This window comes from Balaenoptera musculus, chromosome 14 (genome assembly GCF_009873245.2).
Source record: "Balaenoptera musculus isolate JJ_BM4_2016_0621 chromosome 14, mBalMus1.pri.v3, whole genome shotgun sequence".
In the NCBI taxonomy this organism is placed as follows: domain Eukaryota; kingdom Metazoa; phylum Chordata; class Mammalia; order Artiodactyla; family Balaenopteridae; genus Balaenoptera; species Balaenoptera musculus.
In genome coordinates this window covers 9,760,529-9,779,645 of record NC_045798.1, presented here as the reverse complement: position 1 = coordinate 9,779,645, position 19,117 = coordinate 9,760,529, and the positions used below count along the sequence as shown (strand labels likewise).

Here is a 19,117-nt window from a genome sequence, read left to right as displayed (position 1 = left end):
TTCCATTCCTAGCACACACAATTTCTGACACATGGTATGTACTCAGTAAATATTTAACTTTTCAGGCTAGGACATTTGAGTGCTTAGATGACTGTAGTTGTGTTGTATAGACATTTTGTTATTGTTGCCTTATAATGAAAACATTACTCGTAAAGTACAAAAAAAGCCTTATTCAGTTTGTGCTCGTGGAAAAACATTGATTACTAGAGTTATTTAAAATATTTAAGTATAATTATTTCCTTTATTTAGTTACAGCCAAGTTCTACTTCTGAATCTATGGATCAGCTGCTAAACAAAAATAGAGAGGGAGAAAAATCAAGAGATTTGATCAAAGACAAAATTGAACCAAATGCTAAGGATTCTTTCATTGAAAGTAGCAGCAACTGCACCAGTGGCAGCAGCAAGCCGAGCAGTCCCAGCATTTCCCCTTCAATCCTCAGTAACACAGAGCACAAGAGGGGACCTGAGGTCACATCCCAAGGGGTTCAGACTTCCAGTCCAGGATGTAAACAAGAGAAAGATGATAAAGAGGAGAAGAAAGACGCAGCTGAGTGAGTAAACCTGGAATTTAGCACGACTGTTATTTACTTAACTTTTCCTTAAGGTGTCCAGAGCCTTCCAACTCAAGAATCTATCTAGAGTTTTAGACTGCTTTATAAGTAGCTCTCAACTTAGAAAAAATTGGTCTAAACAAATGACATCTTAAGTCAATTAGGTCATTGCACCCTATACTCTTCTTCCCTCCTCCACCGTTTTTCCACCCTGTGGCAAAGAAACCCTATGCATAAATTAAGAATGGCTTATTTATAAATGTACAGGGAGTTGAAAAATCTCTGGCTTTGGGACTGATATCCCCTGTATGCTAGTCAGTACCCACCTCCTGGCTGTGCTACTTGACTAAGAACTTCCACTGCCAAGAAGAGAGAGAAGTCTCTGGTGCCCCTACTTGGAATTCAACGTGTTTTCCCTCAAAAAAAAAAAAGTTTTAGTTAATAGTTAGATTTGTTAAGATAGAATTAATTCTGCACATCCAATATATTATCAGTTAAATGGGCTTTTGTGGGCTAGTCTTGGAACCTAACCACACCACCATTGATTTATTTGTTCTGGGTTCCGTACAACCCAGTTACAGATGAACTATTGGAATGCAAATGTTGATAAGTCAAGGAGCACTTATTCTTAATTTGAGGCAAAAAATTTTTATTAGAATCAAGATTTTTCCCAAGATATTTCACATAGGAAACAATTTATCACATAAAAAATACTGCATGCTAGAGAATTGGTATATTAAGGATTGCTTTTACGGATATTTTATGAGGGGCTACTGTCTTTTCAGTTCAAGTTTTGTTGATTGCTTTTGAGAAAAGCATTCGTATTACACTTTTTAAAAAATTTGTCCTTTTTTGGCTAGTAATTATCAAAATAAGGGGTGGGGATTATGTATATGTGTGTTTTAATGAAGAGAATTAGTGATCTTCTAGTGAGAATTGTTTAAATGTTTAGCAATTTAAAAAAAACTGTCAGGTATAAAAGACTTTACAGTAGCATAAGTTCCATGCAGATTTCACTGGGCTTTATTTTTTTTCCGGTTTAGGCAAGTGAGGAAATCAACGTTGAATCCCAATGCGAAGGAGTTCAACCCGCGTTCCTTTTCTCAGGTACGTTTTTCTCTCTCTCTTTGGAATAATCTAGCCTCTTAAAAAAAAAATTATTAGTAGTAATATTCCCTTTCCCATACCTGCTGTCTAAATTCAGTTATAGTATTCTAAAACAACTTTTAGTTTAAGTTCTTTTTTCTTCTGTAGTCATTAATGAATATTTTTGAGCCATAGGAAAAAATGCTAGTTTTGTCATCAATTAGATGTGGTCTGGGGCAAAGTTTTTAATCTTTCTGACTCAGAATTTGAAGATGGTTGGCCAGCAAGGCTCTCAGGTTCACAGATGTACAGTTATTATTCTACTGACTTTGTAAGATGATGTGTTTATTTTTTAATTTTTAAAAAGTCTCCAGTTCCTTAAAAATCACCACTGCTATTTTTAATAGCATTGTTGATTAATTGGTAACAGTAATCAACCAATAATACTTGGTAATTGGTAACATAACCAAGTATTTTTTTTCTTTTATTTGAAACATGTGGAAGTTTATTTTCTGTGAGATATTCTCATTAAGAGGTACTACTAATCAACAGTGAGTAAAACTGAGAAAGATGGGGGGAATCAGTCCTCAAATTGCAGTAATGGTTAGCTTTTCACCTTAAGGTAGTTGATTTTTGTTTTTGTAGCCAAAGCCTTCTACCACCCCAACTTCGCCTCGTCCTCAAGCACAACCTAGCCCATCTGTGGTGGGTCATCAGCAGCCAGCTCCAGTTTATACTCAGCCTGTTTGTTTTGCACCAAATATGATGTATCCAGTCCCAGTGAGCCCAGGAGTGCAAGTAAGTCATAGAATTTGGTGTTCATTTACCCTCTCTAAGTTATTTGTATTTGACACCAAGCACTCTGTAGGTATGCAGTGATTTGAGGCAGTGATGGTGTAACAGAGGTATTTAAAAAGTGGAAGCTTGCAGTGTGGTGTGTTGTTAGTATAAGGACCTAAATCTGAGAATGTTTCTGGTAAGAAAGATGATTTAGATTTACTGCAGTTTGGGGTTTGTCCTTTTAGCTGTGGGTGTGATTTTATTTTTTAATGACTCATAAAGAATCAGGAAACCTCAGAGCTAGCTCTCTAGTAATATGCAACTAAGAGAGAGTGGTAAAATACATTCTTAATATCTTGAGAGCCTAATCTTCAGTTTTTGTTTTTGTTTTTTTTATTCCCTTAAGCCTTTATATCCTATACCTATGACGCCCATGCCTGTCAATCAAGCCAAGACATATAGAGCAGGTAAAGGTGAGAATAATCCTGCCTGTATTTGCTTGTAGTCTGCATGCTGCATGAATTAAATAACTCAATTTATAACGAATAAATATTTGTGGTTCAGTTTTGACTTTCAGTGAAGCTGTTCATTGACTTCTGGTGCTCAACGTTACATCAGGTGTTTAGATGCATTTTTATGAACAAAAACAGGAGGAGAAAATACCCATCAGTTGTGAATTTCAGGATCCTCTTCACAAAAAATAATTTAATTTTGAAGTTTTCAATGTTAAATTTGGAAAGAGGGTTCGCTACATTAATTAACTAGTTGCTGACGTTCTTGTTTTATATAATATATGATTTTTTTCCCCAAAATTTAGAATTTCTTTTTGAGCAGAGATGGCTCACTTCAGAAACCATCAAAATGCTATTAGAGGAATGTTTCCTCATCTTTAAAATGAGAGTGTTGTATAATCTAGTATTCTCTGTGTAGAAGAGCCTTCATAGAAAAAAAACACATATTTATCTTAAAAGGAAATTTCTTAACGTTGAAAAATGCTAAAGGGTTCCCCTCTTTTGCCATTTAGGTAATTGAGAGCAATTATTTGCTATAATTTTATTGAGGCTAGAAAGTTGAATGGTTTATATAGTAAAGTCATTTCTCAGTGCCCAATAATTACCCCCATCACGCAAATTTCACTTCTTTTTTCTTTTCCATTATAGTTTATTGCAAGGTATTGACTGTAGTTCCCTGTGTTGTCTGTCTCTTTCATATATGATAGTTTGTATCGGCTAGTCCCAGGCGCCTCATGTGTCCCCACCGCGTTCCCCTTTGATGACCATAGTTTGTTTTCTGTGTCTGTGAGTCTGTTTGTTTTGTAAATAAGTTCGTTTATATCATATTTTAGACTCATATACGTGATATCGTATGATATTTGTCTTTCTCTGCCTGACTTCCTTCACTATTGGTATGATAATCTCTGGGTTCATCCATGTTGCTGCAAATGGCATTATTTCATTCTTTTTTATGGCTGAGTAATATTCCATTGCATATATACCACATCTTCTTTATCCATTCATCTGTTGATGGGCATTTAAATTTAAGTTGCTTCTGGGACTTCCCTCGCAGTCCAGTGGTTAAGACTCTGCGCTTCCAATGCAGGGGGCGCAGGTTCAGTCCCTGGTCAGGGAACTAAGATCCCACAAGCTGTGTGGCACAGCGAAAAAAAAAAAAAAAGTATATCCTTTATCTTTCCTTAGAACACTGGAACCTATTGGAAGAACTCTACCTTAGATCATTTAAAGTTATCTAGTTATAGGGTTAATCTTATTCTGAGGACCTGCCATTTCATTTCTACATACTTCGTGTGTATCATATATAAAAGTATGGATATTTTTGTTAGATAGCCAGAGTCGAGTCTGTTATCACACTTTATAAAAATAAACAGTAATTCCTTTTTATCATCTAATAACCATCATAATCAGATTACCCTGACTGAGCCAAGAATATATTTTTACAGTCCGTTTGTTTTGAATATGGATCAAAATAAGATCTTCACATTATTATTATTATTTTTTTTTAATGAGATTCTTGTCTGCTTACATTCTTTTTTTTTTAAATTTATGTATGTATGTATGTATGGCTGTGTTGGGTCTTCGTTTCTGTGCGAGGGCTTTCTCTAGCTGTGGCAAGCGAGGGCCACTCTTCATCGAGGTGCGCGGGCCTCTCACTATCGCGGCCTCTCGTTGAAGAGCACAAGCTCCAGACGCGCAGGCTCAGCAATTATGGCTCACGGGCCGAGCTGCTCCGTGGCATGTGGGATCCTCCCAGACCAGGGCTCGAACCCGCGTCCCCTGCACTGGCAGGCAGACTCTCAACCACTGCGCCACCAGGGAAGCCCAAGATCTTCACATTATTATATTTGTTACATGTCTTTGTAGTTCCCCTGCTGTTTTTACCCCTGCTGTTGCTTTGTGGCAGAAACCAAATATTATGTAGCATGTCCTGTATTCTAGATTTGTCTCTTTACTTCTTGTGATGTCATTGTTTACATTCAGGTTTAACTTTTTTACAGGAAGAGATAAGATTACTTGATAGATATTTGTGAGTACTCTATATTGGATCATTCGAGAGCTGTACAATATCTGGTCCTACTTCGAGGCGAAGTTGGGGTGGTAGAAGGCTTTGGCTACAAAAACAAAAATCAACTACCTTAAGGTGAAAAGCTAACCATTACTGCAATTTGAGGACTGATTCCCCCCATCTTTCTCAGGTGGTGATAGCCTAAGCCTCCCCTCCCCAATCGTAAAGTTTTCTATTAGTTTTTCATCTAATTCATTGATGATTGATACTTAGCATCATCTTTTCATTGGGCTGTGGTTCTCAAAGTTTAGTGTACATTAGAATCACTTAGAGAGTTTGTTAAAAACACCAATTGCTTGGCCCCATCCCCAGAATTTCTAATTCAGTAGGTTTGGGGCATAGCCTGAGAATTTACTTTTCTAGTGCAATTTATAAAAAAACCAATTCCCTAGTGATCCTGCTGGTATAGGGCCATACTTTGGAAATCACTGTAATTAGGAGTTTGAAAACAGCGATTTCTGAATTTCTAGTATTTCTTCTCCGTTTATTAGCTAGAATCATTCTGTAAGGGACTGTTCTTTTTAACGAGGGCTGTTTGGGTATCCTGAAATAGTTTGTACAGGAAAGTTATGAATACATGGATTTTCATATAATTTTATATATTCATTGTATTTCAGTCAATTTTTTTTTTTTTTTTGCTGCTCCCATTGTCCCATCTTTGATTGATGGTAATCCCTTCAAGTTGGCTCCTGTGTCCTTTGGGTACTACTCATTTGTCTCTGATAGCTTCCTTTCTGCTGCAAATACGATGTCTCAGGCTAATCTAACTCTAGACCTGGATCAGTAATCCTCCAAGCAACCCTCATTCTCTTTGCTGGGAAATAGTATTTAGAAACTATTTTCTGGTCATTGGATATATTCATTGCTATTGAGTTAATAATATCTGTCTTTGAACAAATTAACACAAAGCTTAGCTGCCTAAAACAACAAACATATATTATTTCACTTAGTTTCTGAGGGTCAGGAATCCAGGAGCTGCTTAGCTAGGTGGTTCTGCCTTAGAGTCTCTTAAGAAGTTGCAGACAAGATGTTGGCTAGAAAAGTGGTTATCTGAACTGGGGCTGGTGGATCTGCTTCCAGATTCAGAGCTGTTGGCAGGATAGTTCTGGTCATAACATGGCATCTGGCTTCTCCCACAGTGAGTATTCAGAGAGAAACTGACCTAAATGGAAGCTACAGTTTGTTTAACAATCTAACCTTGGAAGTGATGTATCTTAACTTCTGTCATTTGCTGTATAGATCAAGCAGAGCAAATCTGGTGCATGTGGGAGGGGACTGCATAAGGGTGTGAATACCAGGAGGTGGGGTCATTGGGGGCCATCTTAGAGGCTGGCTTATTTACATTTTCCTATAATGTGTATTAGATGTTTCCAAACTATTTGTTGTCTAACCCCTGGACTACAGAATAAAATTTAAGGTTTCTTTAGTATCTATTTCACTAAGAATTCTTTAAGTGCCAATTTTCAGAGTCAGGAGTTGCTACCCTTGTTAATTCCAAAATACCGTTTTCTATAGTCACTGAGTTATGTCCACAGTTTGACACATAGGTAGGTTAACCTGATTGAGTTCGTTATCATTTGTAAGGATAGTTTTTTTATTAATTTTATTTTTTGTGTGTGAAATATATATTTTCAAAGTGGAAATTACATAAAAAGATTATTCAGAGAAGTCTTGCTTTCATCCCAGTCTCTTCATTTGTCCTTTCCTCATCACTTCCATCCCAGATGTGGATCATCCCTTCCATCACCAGCAGGTGATCACTTAAAGTTACTTTCTATGTATCCTTACAGTGTCTATTTTTGCAAGTATACATTTGTTTCTTTGCAAATAATATGTTCTATTTTTTTTAAATGGTTCTATTTAGATATATAGTTGACCTTTGAACAACCCGGGGGTTAGGGACACTGACCCTCTGTGCAGTCAAAAACTGAATATAATTTATAGTCAGTCCTCCATGTCCACAGTTCTAGATCAACCAACAGTGTATCGTTTAGTGCTGTAGTACTTACTGCTGAAAAAAATCTGCGTACAAGTGACCCACACAGTTCAAACTTCTATTGTTCAAGGGTCAACTGTAATTCGAATGCCATAAAATTCATCCCTTTGAAGTATACAGTTCGGTGGGTTTTAAGATATTCTCGGAGTTGCCCAATCATCACCACAGTCAATTTTAAAACATTTTCATCACACCAAAAAGAAACCTCATACCTTTTAGTAATTGTTCCCCTCCCACCCCATGTGCATATACACTCATACCGTAGACATGCTAATCTACCTTCTTTTCTCTGTAGATTTGCCTATTCTGGATATTTCATATGAATGAAATCATATTGAATGCAGTCTTTGTGACTGGGTTCTTTCACTTAGCATAATGTTTTCAAAGTTCATCCATGTTGGAGCATATATCAGTCCTTCATTCCTTTTTATGGACGAATAATATTCCATTGTATAGATACCACATTTTATTTATCCATTCATCAGTTGATGCTTCTTTGGGTTGTTCCCACTTTTGACTATTGTGAAATAATGCTGAACATTAGTGTACAGTTTTTGTGTGGACTTATGTTTTCATTTCTCTTGGAGTGGAATTAGTGTTGAAACTGCCACACTGTTTTCCAGAGTGGCTGCACCATTTTTTATTCCTACCAGTAGTGTACAAGGGTCCCAATTTCTCCACATCCTCACCAGCACTTGTTGTCTGTTATAATCCTAGTGCTTATAAAATAGTATTTCATTATGGTTTTGATTTGTATTTCCCTAGTGACTGATGATGTTGAACATCTTTTCATGTGTTCATTGACCATTTGCATATCTTCTCTGGAGAAATGTTTATTCACATATTTGACCTAGTTTTTAATTAAGTTATTTGTCTCTTAATCACTGAGTTGTAAGAGTTCTTTATATAGTCTGTATACAAATCTTTTATCAGATACAGGATTTACAGGTATTTTCTCCATTTCATGGGTTGTCTTTTTTACTTGCTTGATGGTGTCCTTTGTAGCACAGAAGTTTTTAAATTTTGATGGAACTTCGATTTATGTGTATTTTTGTTGTTGCTTTTGCTTTTGGTATCATACTAAGAAACCATTTCCTGACTCAAGGTCACAAAGATATACTGTGATTTCTTCTAAGAGTTTTATAGTTCAGCTCTAACATTTAGGTTGTGATACATTCTGAGGTAATTTTTGTGTATAGCATGAGGATGGGGTCCACATTCATTCTTTTGCATGTGGATATCCAGTTATCCCAGCACCATTGGTTGAAAAGACTGTTCTTTCCTCATTAAATTGTCATGACATCCTTGTCGACATTTATTTTTCTTCCCTCATACACAAAACGAAGCACACTATATGTACTGTTCTGCACCCATGAGTTTTTTTGTTTGAAGACATCATATTCCTAGAAGTTACTATATATCACTGTATCAAGATTTTCCTTATACTTCTTTTAATTGAGTTATCTTACTGAGTTGTAGGAGTATGGATTAATGTAATTCCTTTCTCTGTATTTCAAACATTTTCTTGTAGTCTGTGGCTTATTTATTCATTTTGGAGTCCATTTGATCAATTTTTCTTCTATGGTTGTGTTTTTGTTTCCTATATTTGCATACTCCAAGGTTGCAAAGATTTTCTCCTGTGGTTGTTTTTTTCCTAGAAGTGTTATGATTTTCTGCTGTGATTTACCTTTTGATTTTTTGGTTTATGGTTTTTAAGATTTTTGCCCACTCATGTGTAGTAAAAGAATTCATATGCTTTCTAGAATTTAATATAACTTCCTCTTTTTTACATTTAAATTTCTGATTGATTTGGAAATTACCTTATACACAGTGTAAGGTATGAATCCAGTTTATCTTGTTCCAAATGGCTATCCAAAATTTTTAACCAGTTTTATTGTTCTGTAATTTACATACAACAAAATGTCTTTCTTTTAAGTGTATATTTTGATGAAAACTCTACTCCAGTGCCACCCACTCCAGGCAACTACTGATCTACTTTCTCTTACTGTAGATTAGATTTGACTTTTCTAGATATTTTTTATTTAGTAAATGGAATCGTGTATTGTATTTTTTGCGTCTGGCTTAAACAACATAATAATTTGAGAATATTTCATATTATCATTTGTATCCATTTATTCCTTTTTATTGCTGAAGAGCATTCCATTTTTATGATTATACCACAGTTTACCCATTACCAGTTGATGGGTATTTGGATTATTTTCTGTTTCTGGCTGTTCTGAATAAAACTGTTAAGAACATTTTTGTACAGGTGTTTGTGTGAACATTTGCTTTCATTTCTCTTGGTTAAATATCTAGAACTAGAATTTTTGAGTTGTATGGTAAATGCAATTTTAAATTAATAAGAAACTGGTAAATTGTTTTCCAAAGTGATTGTGTCATTTTACATTTCAACTGATCAGCCATGTATGAGAGTTACAATTGCTTTGCATCCTTGCCAACAATTTTCTGGCTTATTTATTTATTTATTTATTTATCTGGTTGCACCAGGTCTTAGTTGTGGCAGGTGGGCTCCTTAGTTGCAGCTTGTGGGCTGGGCTCCTTAGTTGTGGCTCGCCAGTTCCTTAGTTGCGGCATGCGGGCTCCTTAGTTGTGGCATGTGAACTCCTAGTCGGGCATGCATGTGGGATCTAGTTCCCTGACCAGGGATCGAACCCAGGCCGTCTGCATTGGGAGCATGGAGTCCTATCCACTGCACCACCAGGGAAGTCCCTTGTCTGTCTTTTTAATTTTAGCCCATCTGATGAGTGTGTTACGCTACCTCACTGTGGTTCTAAGTCTTCTTTTTTTTTTTTTTTTTTTTATTTTATTTATGGCTGTGTTGGGTCTTCGTTTCTGTGCGAGGGCTTTCTCTAGTTGCGGCAAGCGGGGGCCACTCTTCATCGCAGTGCGCGGGCCTCTCATTATCGCGGCCTCTCTTGTTGCGGAGCACAGGCTCCAGACGCACAGGCTCAGTAACTGTGGCTCACGGGCCCAGTTGCTCCGCGGCATGTGGGATCTTCCCAGACCAGGGCTCGAACCCGTGTCCCCTGCATTGGCAGGCAGATTCTCAACCACTGCGCCACCGGGGAAGCCCCTCACTGTGGTTTTAATATGCATTTCTTTAATGATTACTGATTGTGAACATCTTTTCATGTGTTTATTGGCTGTCTTCTTTTGCAAAGTGTCTGTTCAAATCTTTTTCCTTTATTTACTTTTGGTTTGTTTTCTTACTATTAATTGTAACCGTTATTTATATATTCTGGATACAAATCCTTTATCAGGTATAGGTATTATGAATATTTTCAAAGAGCTTGTGTTGTTTATTTTGATGAAGTCCCATTTATCATGTTTTTCTCTTATGATTCATGCTTTGTTATAACTAAGAAGCCTTTGCCTGCCCCAGGTTGTGAATATTTTTATGTTTCTTCCAGAAGTTTAATACAAGTTTTAGCTTTTACAATTAGGTGTATGATCGACCTGAAGTTAGTTTTTGTGCAGGGCATGCAGTTCGTTTTTTTTTTTTTTTCCCATGTATATATATCCAGTTTTCCCAACACCAGCCTCTGTTTTGCTGTTAAATTATCTTGGCATCTTCATAGAATTCAGTTGTCTGTATATGTGTGATCTATTCCTGAACTATTTTGTTGTGTTAATCTGTGTATCCTCATGCCAGTACTCGCTTTTTGATTATTGTTACTTTATAATAAATCTTAGAATCAGTTCATGGAAGTCCTCCAGTTTTAGTCGTCTTTGTTAAAATTGTTTTAGCTATTCTAGTTTCTTTACATTTCCAAATAAACTGTAGAATCAGCTTGGAATTATCTGTGTCTGTATCTGAAGATCAGTTTGTGGGGGACTTGACCCCCTTTAACAATATTTAATTTTCCAATCCACAAGCATGTTGTATTTCTCCATTTATTTAAGTGTTCAATTTCACCAGTATTTTGTAGTTTTCATTGTATAAGTTTTGCATTTGTTTACTTAAATTTATCACTTAGTATTTCATATTTTTTATGGCGTTGTAAATTTTTCAGCATTTGTTTACCTAGTATATAGGGATACACTAGATTTTTTACTATCAACCTTGTGTCTTGCCACTTTGCTAAACCCATCTATTGTTTCTAATAGCTTCTTTTTAGACTTACTTAGACTTTTCTATGTACACAATCATAATCCAGTCAGTATATCTGTCTTTTTTTTACCGTGCTGCACTGGCTGGGTCTTCTAATACATTACTTACTGAATAGAAGGGATGCATTCCTTACCATGCCCCTGATCTTAGGGGTGAAACAGTATCTTTCACCCTTTGGTATAGTGTTAGTTGTGGTTTCAATTCATAACTTGCTGAGGATGTTTTTTGTTTTGTTTTGTTTTTTAGTGATGAATGGTTATTGAATTGTGTCAAATACTTCAGCATCTCTTATGCTGATCATATGGTTTTTCTGATTTGCTGTGTTATTTTGAAGAGTTACATTGATTTTTTTTAATTGAACACCTCAGTGGCTTTTTTTTTTTTAATACATTTATTTATTTGTGGCTGCATTGGGTCTTCGTTGCTGCGCGTAGGCTTTCTCTAGTTGCAGCGAGCGGGGGCTTCTCTTCATTGCGGTGCATGAGCTTCTGGTTGCGGTGGCTTCTCATGTTGCGGAGCATGGGCTCTAGGCACGCAGGCTCCAGTAGTTGTGGCATGCGGGCTCAGTGGTTGTGGCTCACAGGCTCTGGAGCGCAGGCTCAGTAGTTGTGGCACATGGGCTTAGTTGCTCCACGGCATGTGGAATCTTCCCGGACCAGGGCTCAAGCCCGTGTCCTCTGCATTGGCAGCGGATTCTTAACCACTGTGCCACCAGGGAAGTCTGATTGATTTTTGAATATCGAACCAGCTTTGCATTCCTGGCACCCCATTTATACACTTAGTCATGGTGTATTATCTTTATATGTTTTCCTGGATATGACTTGATAGTATTTTATTAAAGAGGTTTTTGTCTGTGTTCATGGTGGATGTTGGTCTGTAGTTTGCTTTGCTTTGTAATGTCTTTGTAGGATCTTGATACCAAGTTAATGCTGGCCATCTCATCTAATTTACCAGATTTAATGGCATAAAGTTGTTCATAATATTCCTTTATCTTTTTAATGTCTTTAGGATCTGTAGTGATGCTCTGTCTTTCACTTCTGGTATTGATAATTTATGTCTTTTCCCCCTTTTTTATTCATCAGTCTTGTTAGAGACTTATTGACCTTTTCAAAGGCCAGCTTCTATTGGCTTGGCCAAAAAAGTTCCTTCGGTTTTTAAGTAAAAATAAGACACAGGGAATTCCCTGGTGGCCCAGTGGTTGAGAATCTGCCTGTGCAGGGGACAGGGGTTAGATCCCTGGTCCAGGAAGATCCCACATACCGTGGAGCAACTAGGCCCATGCGCCACAACTACTGAGCCTGCGCTCTAGAGCCCGTGCTTCGCAACAAGAGAAGCCACCACAATGAGAAGCCCACGCACCACAACAAAGAGTAGCCCCCGCTCACTGCAACTAGAGAAAGCCAGCACGCAGCAACTAGGACCCAACACAGCCAAAAATAAATAAAATAAAATAAATAAATTTATTTATTTTAAAAAATGACACATTTTTCATTTTCACCAAGAACTTTATTTGAACAACATATTCACCATTTTGTTCCACTGCCTTCTGCCATTTTTCAGGCAACTTCATAATTCCAACTTCCCAAAACTTTTTACCTTTTTGAGCAAAGAACTGTACCAGGTGCCTTTTACAGTCTTTGAGGGAATTGAAATTTTTTTCCATTAAGAGAACTTTGTAAAGACCGAAATAAATGGAAGTCCGAAGGTGCAGTGTCTGATGAATACAACAGATAAATCAGAACTTCCCAGCCAAGCTGAAACAATTTTTGCCTGGTCATCAAAGAAACATGTGGTCTTGCGTTATCCAGATGGAAGATTACGCTTTTTCTGTTGACTAATTCCAGACGCTTTTTGTCGAGTGCTGCTTTCAGTTGGTCTAATTGAGAGTAGTACTTGTTGGAATTAATCGTTTAGTTTTCCAGAAGGAGCTCATAATAGAGGACTCCCTTCCAATCCCACCCTTTACACAACATCACCTTCTTTGGATGAAGACTGGCCTTTGGTGTAATTGGTGGCGGTTCATTTTGTTTGCCCGACGATCTCTTCCATTCCACATTATTGTACAGTATCTACTTTTCATTGCCCATCACAATTTGTTTTAAAAGCAGAACGTTTTCATTACGTTCAAGTAGAGAATCGCATGTGGAAATACAGTCAAGGAGGTTTTTTTCGCCTAACCTATATGAAACCCAAGCATTAAAAGCGATTCACATAACCAAGCTGGTGCAAATGATTTTCATCACTTGATTTGGACATTTTGAGTGTATTGGCTATCTCCCACATGGTAGAATGTTGATTGTTCTCAATTAATGTCTCGATTTGATCGCTATCAACCTCAACTGATCTACCCAACCGTGGAGCATCATTCAGCAAGAAATCTCCAGCACAAAACTTCGCAAATCACTTTTGACACGTTCAATCAATCATAGCACCTTCTCCGTACACTACACAAATGTTTTTTTGCATTTCAGTTGCGTTTTTACCTTTCTTGAAGTAATAGAGCATAGTATGCTGAAAATGTTGTTTTTTTCTTCCATCTTCAATATTAAAATGACTACACAAAAATTCACCAATTTTGATAAGTTGTTTTAAAAATGCATGCTGATGTGACAGCTGCTACAATACAATCTAACAAAATTGTTTCGAGTGAAGTTATAGGCAGCTAAGTGCTACTAGAGCCATTGTACAGAACAAAACCAAAGAAACTTTTTGGCCAACCCAATACTTTCATTGATTTTTCTCTTTATCATTTCCTTTCTTTGTTTTCTTTGGATTTAATTTTCTGTTCCTTTTCTAGTTTCTTAAGGCAGTTGCTTAGATCATTGATTTTAAAACTTTCTTTATTAGAATAGAAGCATTTAAAGCTATACATTTCTAATCATTGCTTTAGCTACATCGCTAAAACTTGATGTGTTTTATTTTCATATTTCATTCAAAATATTCTCTGTCTTATGATTTCTTCTTTGACCAATGGGTTATTTAATAGTGTTTTGTTTTGTTTTGTTTTTTAACATCTTTATTGGAGTATAATTGCTTTACATTGTTCTGTTAGTTGCTGCTGTATAACAAAGTGAATCAGCTATATGTATACATATATCCCCATATCCCCTCCCTCTTGCGTCTCCCTCACACCCTCCCTATCCCACCCTTCTAGGTGGTCACAAAGCACCGAGCTGATCTCCCTGTGCTATGCGGCTGCTTTCCACTAGCTATCTATTTCACATTTGGTAGTGTATATATGTCAGTGCCACTCTCACTTCATCCCAGCTTACCCTTCCCCCTCCCCGTGTCCTTAAGTCCACTCTCTACGTTTGTGTCTTTATTACTGTCCTGCCCTTAGTTTCATCAGAACCTTTTTTTTTTGTTCGATTCCATATATATGTGATAGCATATGGTATTTGTTTTTCTCTTTCTGACTTACTTCACTCTGTATGACAGACTCTAGGTCCATCCACCTCACTACAGATAACTCAGTTTCGTTTCTTTTTATGGCTGAGTAATATTACATTGTATATATGTGCCACATCTTTATCCATTCATCTCTTGATGGACACTTAGGTTGCTTCCACGTCCTGGCTATTGTAAATAGTGCTGCAGTGAACATTGTGGTACATGACTCTTTTTGAATTATGGTTTTCTCAGGGTATATGCCCAGTAGTGGGATTGCTGGGTCACATGGTAGTTCTATTTTTAGTTTTTTAAGGAACCTCCATACTGTTCTGCATAGTGGCTGTATCAATTTACATTCCCATCAACAGTGCAAGAGGGTTCCCTTTTCTCCACACCCTCTCCAGCTTTTATTGTTTGTAGATTTTTTGATGATGGCCATTCTGACTGGTGATACCTCATTGTAGTTTTGATTTGCATTTCTCTAATGATTAGTGATGTTGAGCATCCTTTCACATGTTTGTTGGAAATCTATGTATCTTCTTTGGAGAAATGTCTTCTGCCCATGTTTGGATTGGGTTGTTTGTCTTTTTGATATTGAGCTGTATGAGCTGTTTGTATATTTTGGAGATTAATCCTTTGTCAGTTGCTTCTTTTGCAAATATTTTCTCCCATTCTGAGGGTTGTCTTTTCGTCTTGTTTATGGTTTCCTTTGCTGTGCAAAAGCTTTGACGTTTCATTATGTCCCATTTGGTTTTTTTTTTGTTTTTATTTCCATTTCTCTAGGAGGTGGGTCAAAAAGGATCTTGCTATGATTTATGTCATAGAGTGTTCTGCCTATATTTTCCTCTAAGAGTTTTATAGTGTCTGGCCTTACATTTAGGTCTTTAATCCAGTTTGAGTTTATTTTTGTGTATGGTGTTAGGGAGTGTTCTAATTTCATTCTTTTACATGTAGCTGTCCAGTTTTCCCAGCACCACTTATTGAAGAGGCTGTCTTTTCTCCATTGTATATTCTTGCCTCCTTTATCAAAGATAAGGTGACCATATGTGCATGGGTTTATCTCTGGGCTTTCTATCCTGTTCCATTGGTCTATATTTCTGTTTTTGTGCCAGTACCATATTGTCTTGATTACTGTACCTTTGTAGTATAGTCTGAAGTCAGGGAGTCTGATTCCACCAGCTCCGTTTTTTTCCGTCAAGACTGCTTTGGCTATTTGGGATCTTTTGTGTCTCCATATAAATTTTAAGATTTTTTGTTCTAGTTCTAAAAAAAATGCCACTGGTAATTTGATAGGGATTGCATTGAATTTGTAGATTGCTTTGGGTAGTATTGTCATTTTCACAATACTGATTCTTCCAATCCAAGAACATGGTATATCTCTCCATCTGTCTGTGTCATCTTTGATTTCTTTCATCAGTGTCTTATAGTTTTCTGAGTACAGGTCTTTTGTCTCCTTAGGAATGTTTATTCCTAGGTATTTTATTCTTTTTGTTGCAGTGCTAAATGGAATTGTTTCCTTAATTTCTCGTTCAGATTTTTTGTCATTAGTGTATAGGAATGCAAGAGATTTCTGTGCATTAATTTTGTATCCTGCTCCTTTACCAGATTCATTGATTAGCTCTGGTAGTTTTCTGGTAGCATCTTTAGGATTCTCTATGTATAGTATCATGTCATCTGCAAACAATGACAGTTTTACTTCTCCTTTTCTGGTTTGGATTCTTTTTATTTCTTTTTCTTCTCTGATTGCTGTGGCTAAAACTTCCAAAACTATGTTGAGTAACAGTGGCAACCTTGTCTTGTTCCTGATCTTACTGGAAATGGTTTCAGTTTTTCACCATTGAGAACGATGTTGGCTGTGGGTTTGTCATATATGGCCTTTATTATGTTGTGGTAGTAGTGTGTGTTTAATTTCCAAATATTTGGGTATTTCCGTTTTTTATTTTTCATTCCATTATGATCAGAGAACAGACTGATATGAAATGCCATTTTCATCATATATTAAGTGTCCATGTGTAGTTAAATCTATATCTGGATTTTCTCTTCCATTCTGTTAAACTATCTATCTGTTAAGACTACTTTCCCATCCGTCCACTCACAACATTGATTTTTTCCCCCCCTCAGGTTTTCTTGACTTTTTTCTTTCTTGTTTATTTTTCCATATGAACTTGATATTCAGGTTGACTACTAAAAAAAAATCAGTTGGCTTTTAAGAATGCTTTTATTCCTGAAAATTTCAAACATATACAAATAAGCAGTTAGACTAGTACAGTAGTATAAAAGTACTCATCGGTCAGCTTTAATAGTTAGAAACTCATGGCCAGGACTTCCCTGGTGGCGCAGTGGTTAAGAATCCGCCTGCCAATGCAGGGGACACGGGTTCGAGCCCTGGTCCGGGAAGATCCCACATGCCGCGGAGCAACTAAGCCTGTGCACCACAACTACTGAGCCTGCGCTCTAGAGCCCACGAGCCACAGCTACTGAGCCTGTGTGCTGCAACTACTGAAGCCCCTGAGCCTAGAGCCCGTGCTCCGCAACAAGAGAAGCCACCGCAGTGAGAAGCCTGCCCACCGCAACGAAGAGTAGCCCCCCCTCGCTGCAACCAGAGAAAGCCCGCACGCAGCAACGAAGACCCAATGCAGCCAAAAAGAAAATAAATAAATAAATTTATTTTAAAAAAAGAAAGAAAGAAACTCATGGCCAATTTTGTTTCATCTACAGGACCTCTCTCCTGTCAGATTGTTTTGAAGCATATCCCGGATACACCATTTTATTTGTAAATGCTTTATTTTAAAATTCTTAAAGATAAGGGGTCTTATAAAAACAAACATAAAACATTACAATACAGTTATCACACCAAAAAGACTTAACAGTAATTCCCTTATATTCTCAAATTTCTGTGGCTATTTTTTAAAAATATATTTTTTTACAGTTAATTTGTTCCAGTTAGGATCCGAATGAGATTTACAAATTGCATTTGTTTATCATGTTTAAGTCATTTTTTAAAAATTGTTTTATGTTGTGGTAAATTTTTATTACGGCAGTTTTAAAGACACGTTTTGTTCATGCATACCCTCACAGAGTTGTGGACTCTTTCTTTTTTTAAACCATAGTTAAGATACCATTTTTCACACCTAAAAAAATTAGCAGTTATTTCTTCCTATCAAATGTGTAGAGCACAAGTTTTTCTTACTGTCTTATGAATTTTTCTTAATAGTTGGCTTGTTGAGCCACAATCCAGAATCCGCACTTTTCATTTGATTGGTTTCTCTCTCTTAACGTTAACTCTCTCTTATAGGTTTCTCCTTAGTCTTTTCCCTTTCTATCTTATTTAAATCTAATTTGTTTTGTCCTATATTCTTTCCCACCGTCTGAATTTAATGGATTGTGTCCCTGTGATATTGTTTAAAGTGTTCCTCTGTCCCCTGTAATCCTTGTGAACTGATTGTAGATAAGAAAGATTAGTTTGGGACTTCCCTGGTGGTGCAGTGGTTAAGAATCCGCCTGCCAATGCAGGGGACACGGGTTCGAGCCCTGATCCAGGAAGATCCCACATGCCGCGGAGCAACTAAGCCCGTGCGCCACAACTACTGAGCCTGAGCTCTAGAGTCCGTGAGCCACAACTACTGAGCCCACGAGCCACAACTACTGAAGCCCGTGCGCCTAGAGCCCATGCTCTGCAACAAGAGAAGCCACCGCAGTGAGAAGCCTGTGCACCGCAACGAAGAGTAGCCCGCGCTCACCGCAACTGGAGAAAGCCCGCGCGCAGCAATGAAGACCCAATGCAGCCAAAAAAATTTAAAAATAAAATAAAATAAAAATTAAAAAAATAAATAAATAATTAAAAAAAAAAAAGATTAGTTTGTATTTTTTAAAACTTAACCTGGATTGTTTCATAGATGATGTGTGTACTTTTATTAGGAGTCAGTGTCTTACCTCTGTCTTTTTTTTTTTTTTTTTTTTTTTGGATAGTAGGAGTAACTTGGCTGCCTTATCTATCCAGGATAACTTTTCATACCAGCTCTTCTCTGTTTTAGCAGCACTGATAATCACTGTCTAGCGCTAGATTCATTATTTCATTAAGGATTGCAAAACAGCATTCTCATTCTGTCATCTCTTTTTCAATTATTAGCTGGACTATTTCTATAAAGAAAAACTTTACCTTGTCGAACTATTTGGTTACCGTGAGGTACAGTTTGTGAAAGAAAGGCAGCTAAACTGCCCATCATTTCAAGGCAGTTCTCAAAATAATGAGTTGGTTTCCTATTGTCCCTAAAGGTTGACCAGTGAGGGTTTGTTGTTGTTGTTGTTGTTGTTCTATTAGTATGAACTCCTGGGTTTTAATATTCAGTTTTCCAATTGGCATTTTCATTAGAACCACATTAAATTTATAAATATATAATTTAGAAATTAACTTAGAGGAGAATTGCTATCTTTATATTGTCTTCCTATCCACGAACAAATGATGCCTTTCTGCTTGTTTAAATCTGCTTCTCTACCTTCAGTAGTTGTTTTTTTTGTTTGTTTGTTTCTTTTTTTTATTTATTTGTTTTTATTTTTGGCTGCGTTGGGTCTTCATTGCCGTGCACAGGCTTCTCATTGTCG

General features: G+C 37.0%; 1 protein-coding gene across 14 annotated transcripts in view; it reads left to right on the top strand.

Moving 5' to 3' along the window:
• The window catches only part of ATXN2 (ataxin 2), a 132,820-nt gene that overhangs the window by 88,163 nt on the left and 25,540 nt on the right, over nt 1–19,117 (top strand). For 12 of the 14 annotated variants that reach the window (XR_005016201.1, XR_005016200.1, XR_005016202.1 and 9 more), the window contains 4 exons: nt 250–551; nt 1,595–1,658; nt 2,283–2,435; nt 2,824–2,890. Coding sequence is in view for 10 of the 14 variants with exons in the window: in XM_036823297.1 (XP_036679192.1) it covers nt 250–551; nt 1,595–1,658; nt 2,283–2,435; nt 2,824–2,890 (586 nt within the window). In the remaining 4 variants the exon portion in view is untranslated. The remainder of the gene's footprint in view (nt 1–249; nt 552–1,594; nt 1,659–2,282; nt 2,436–2,823; nt 2,891–19,117) is intronic. The other 2 variants (XM_036823295.1, XM_036823300.1) reach the window with 1 other exon arrangement.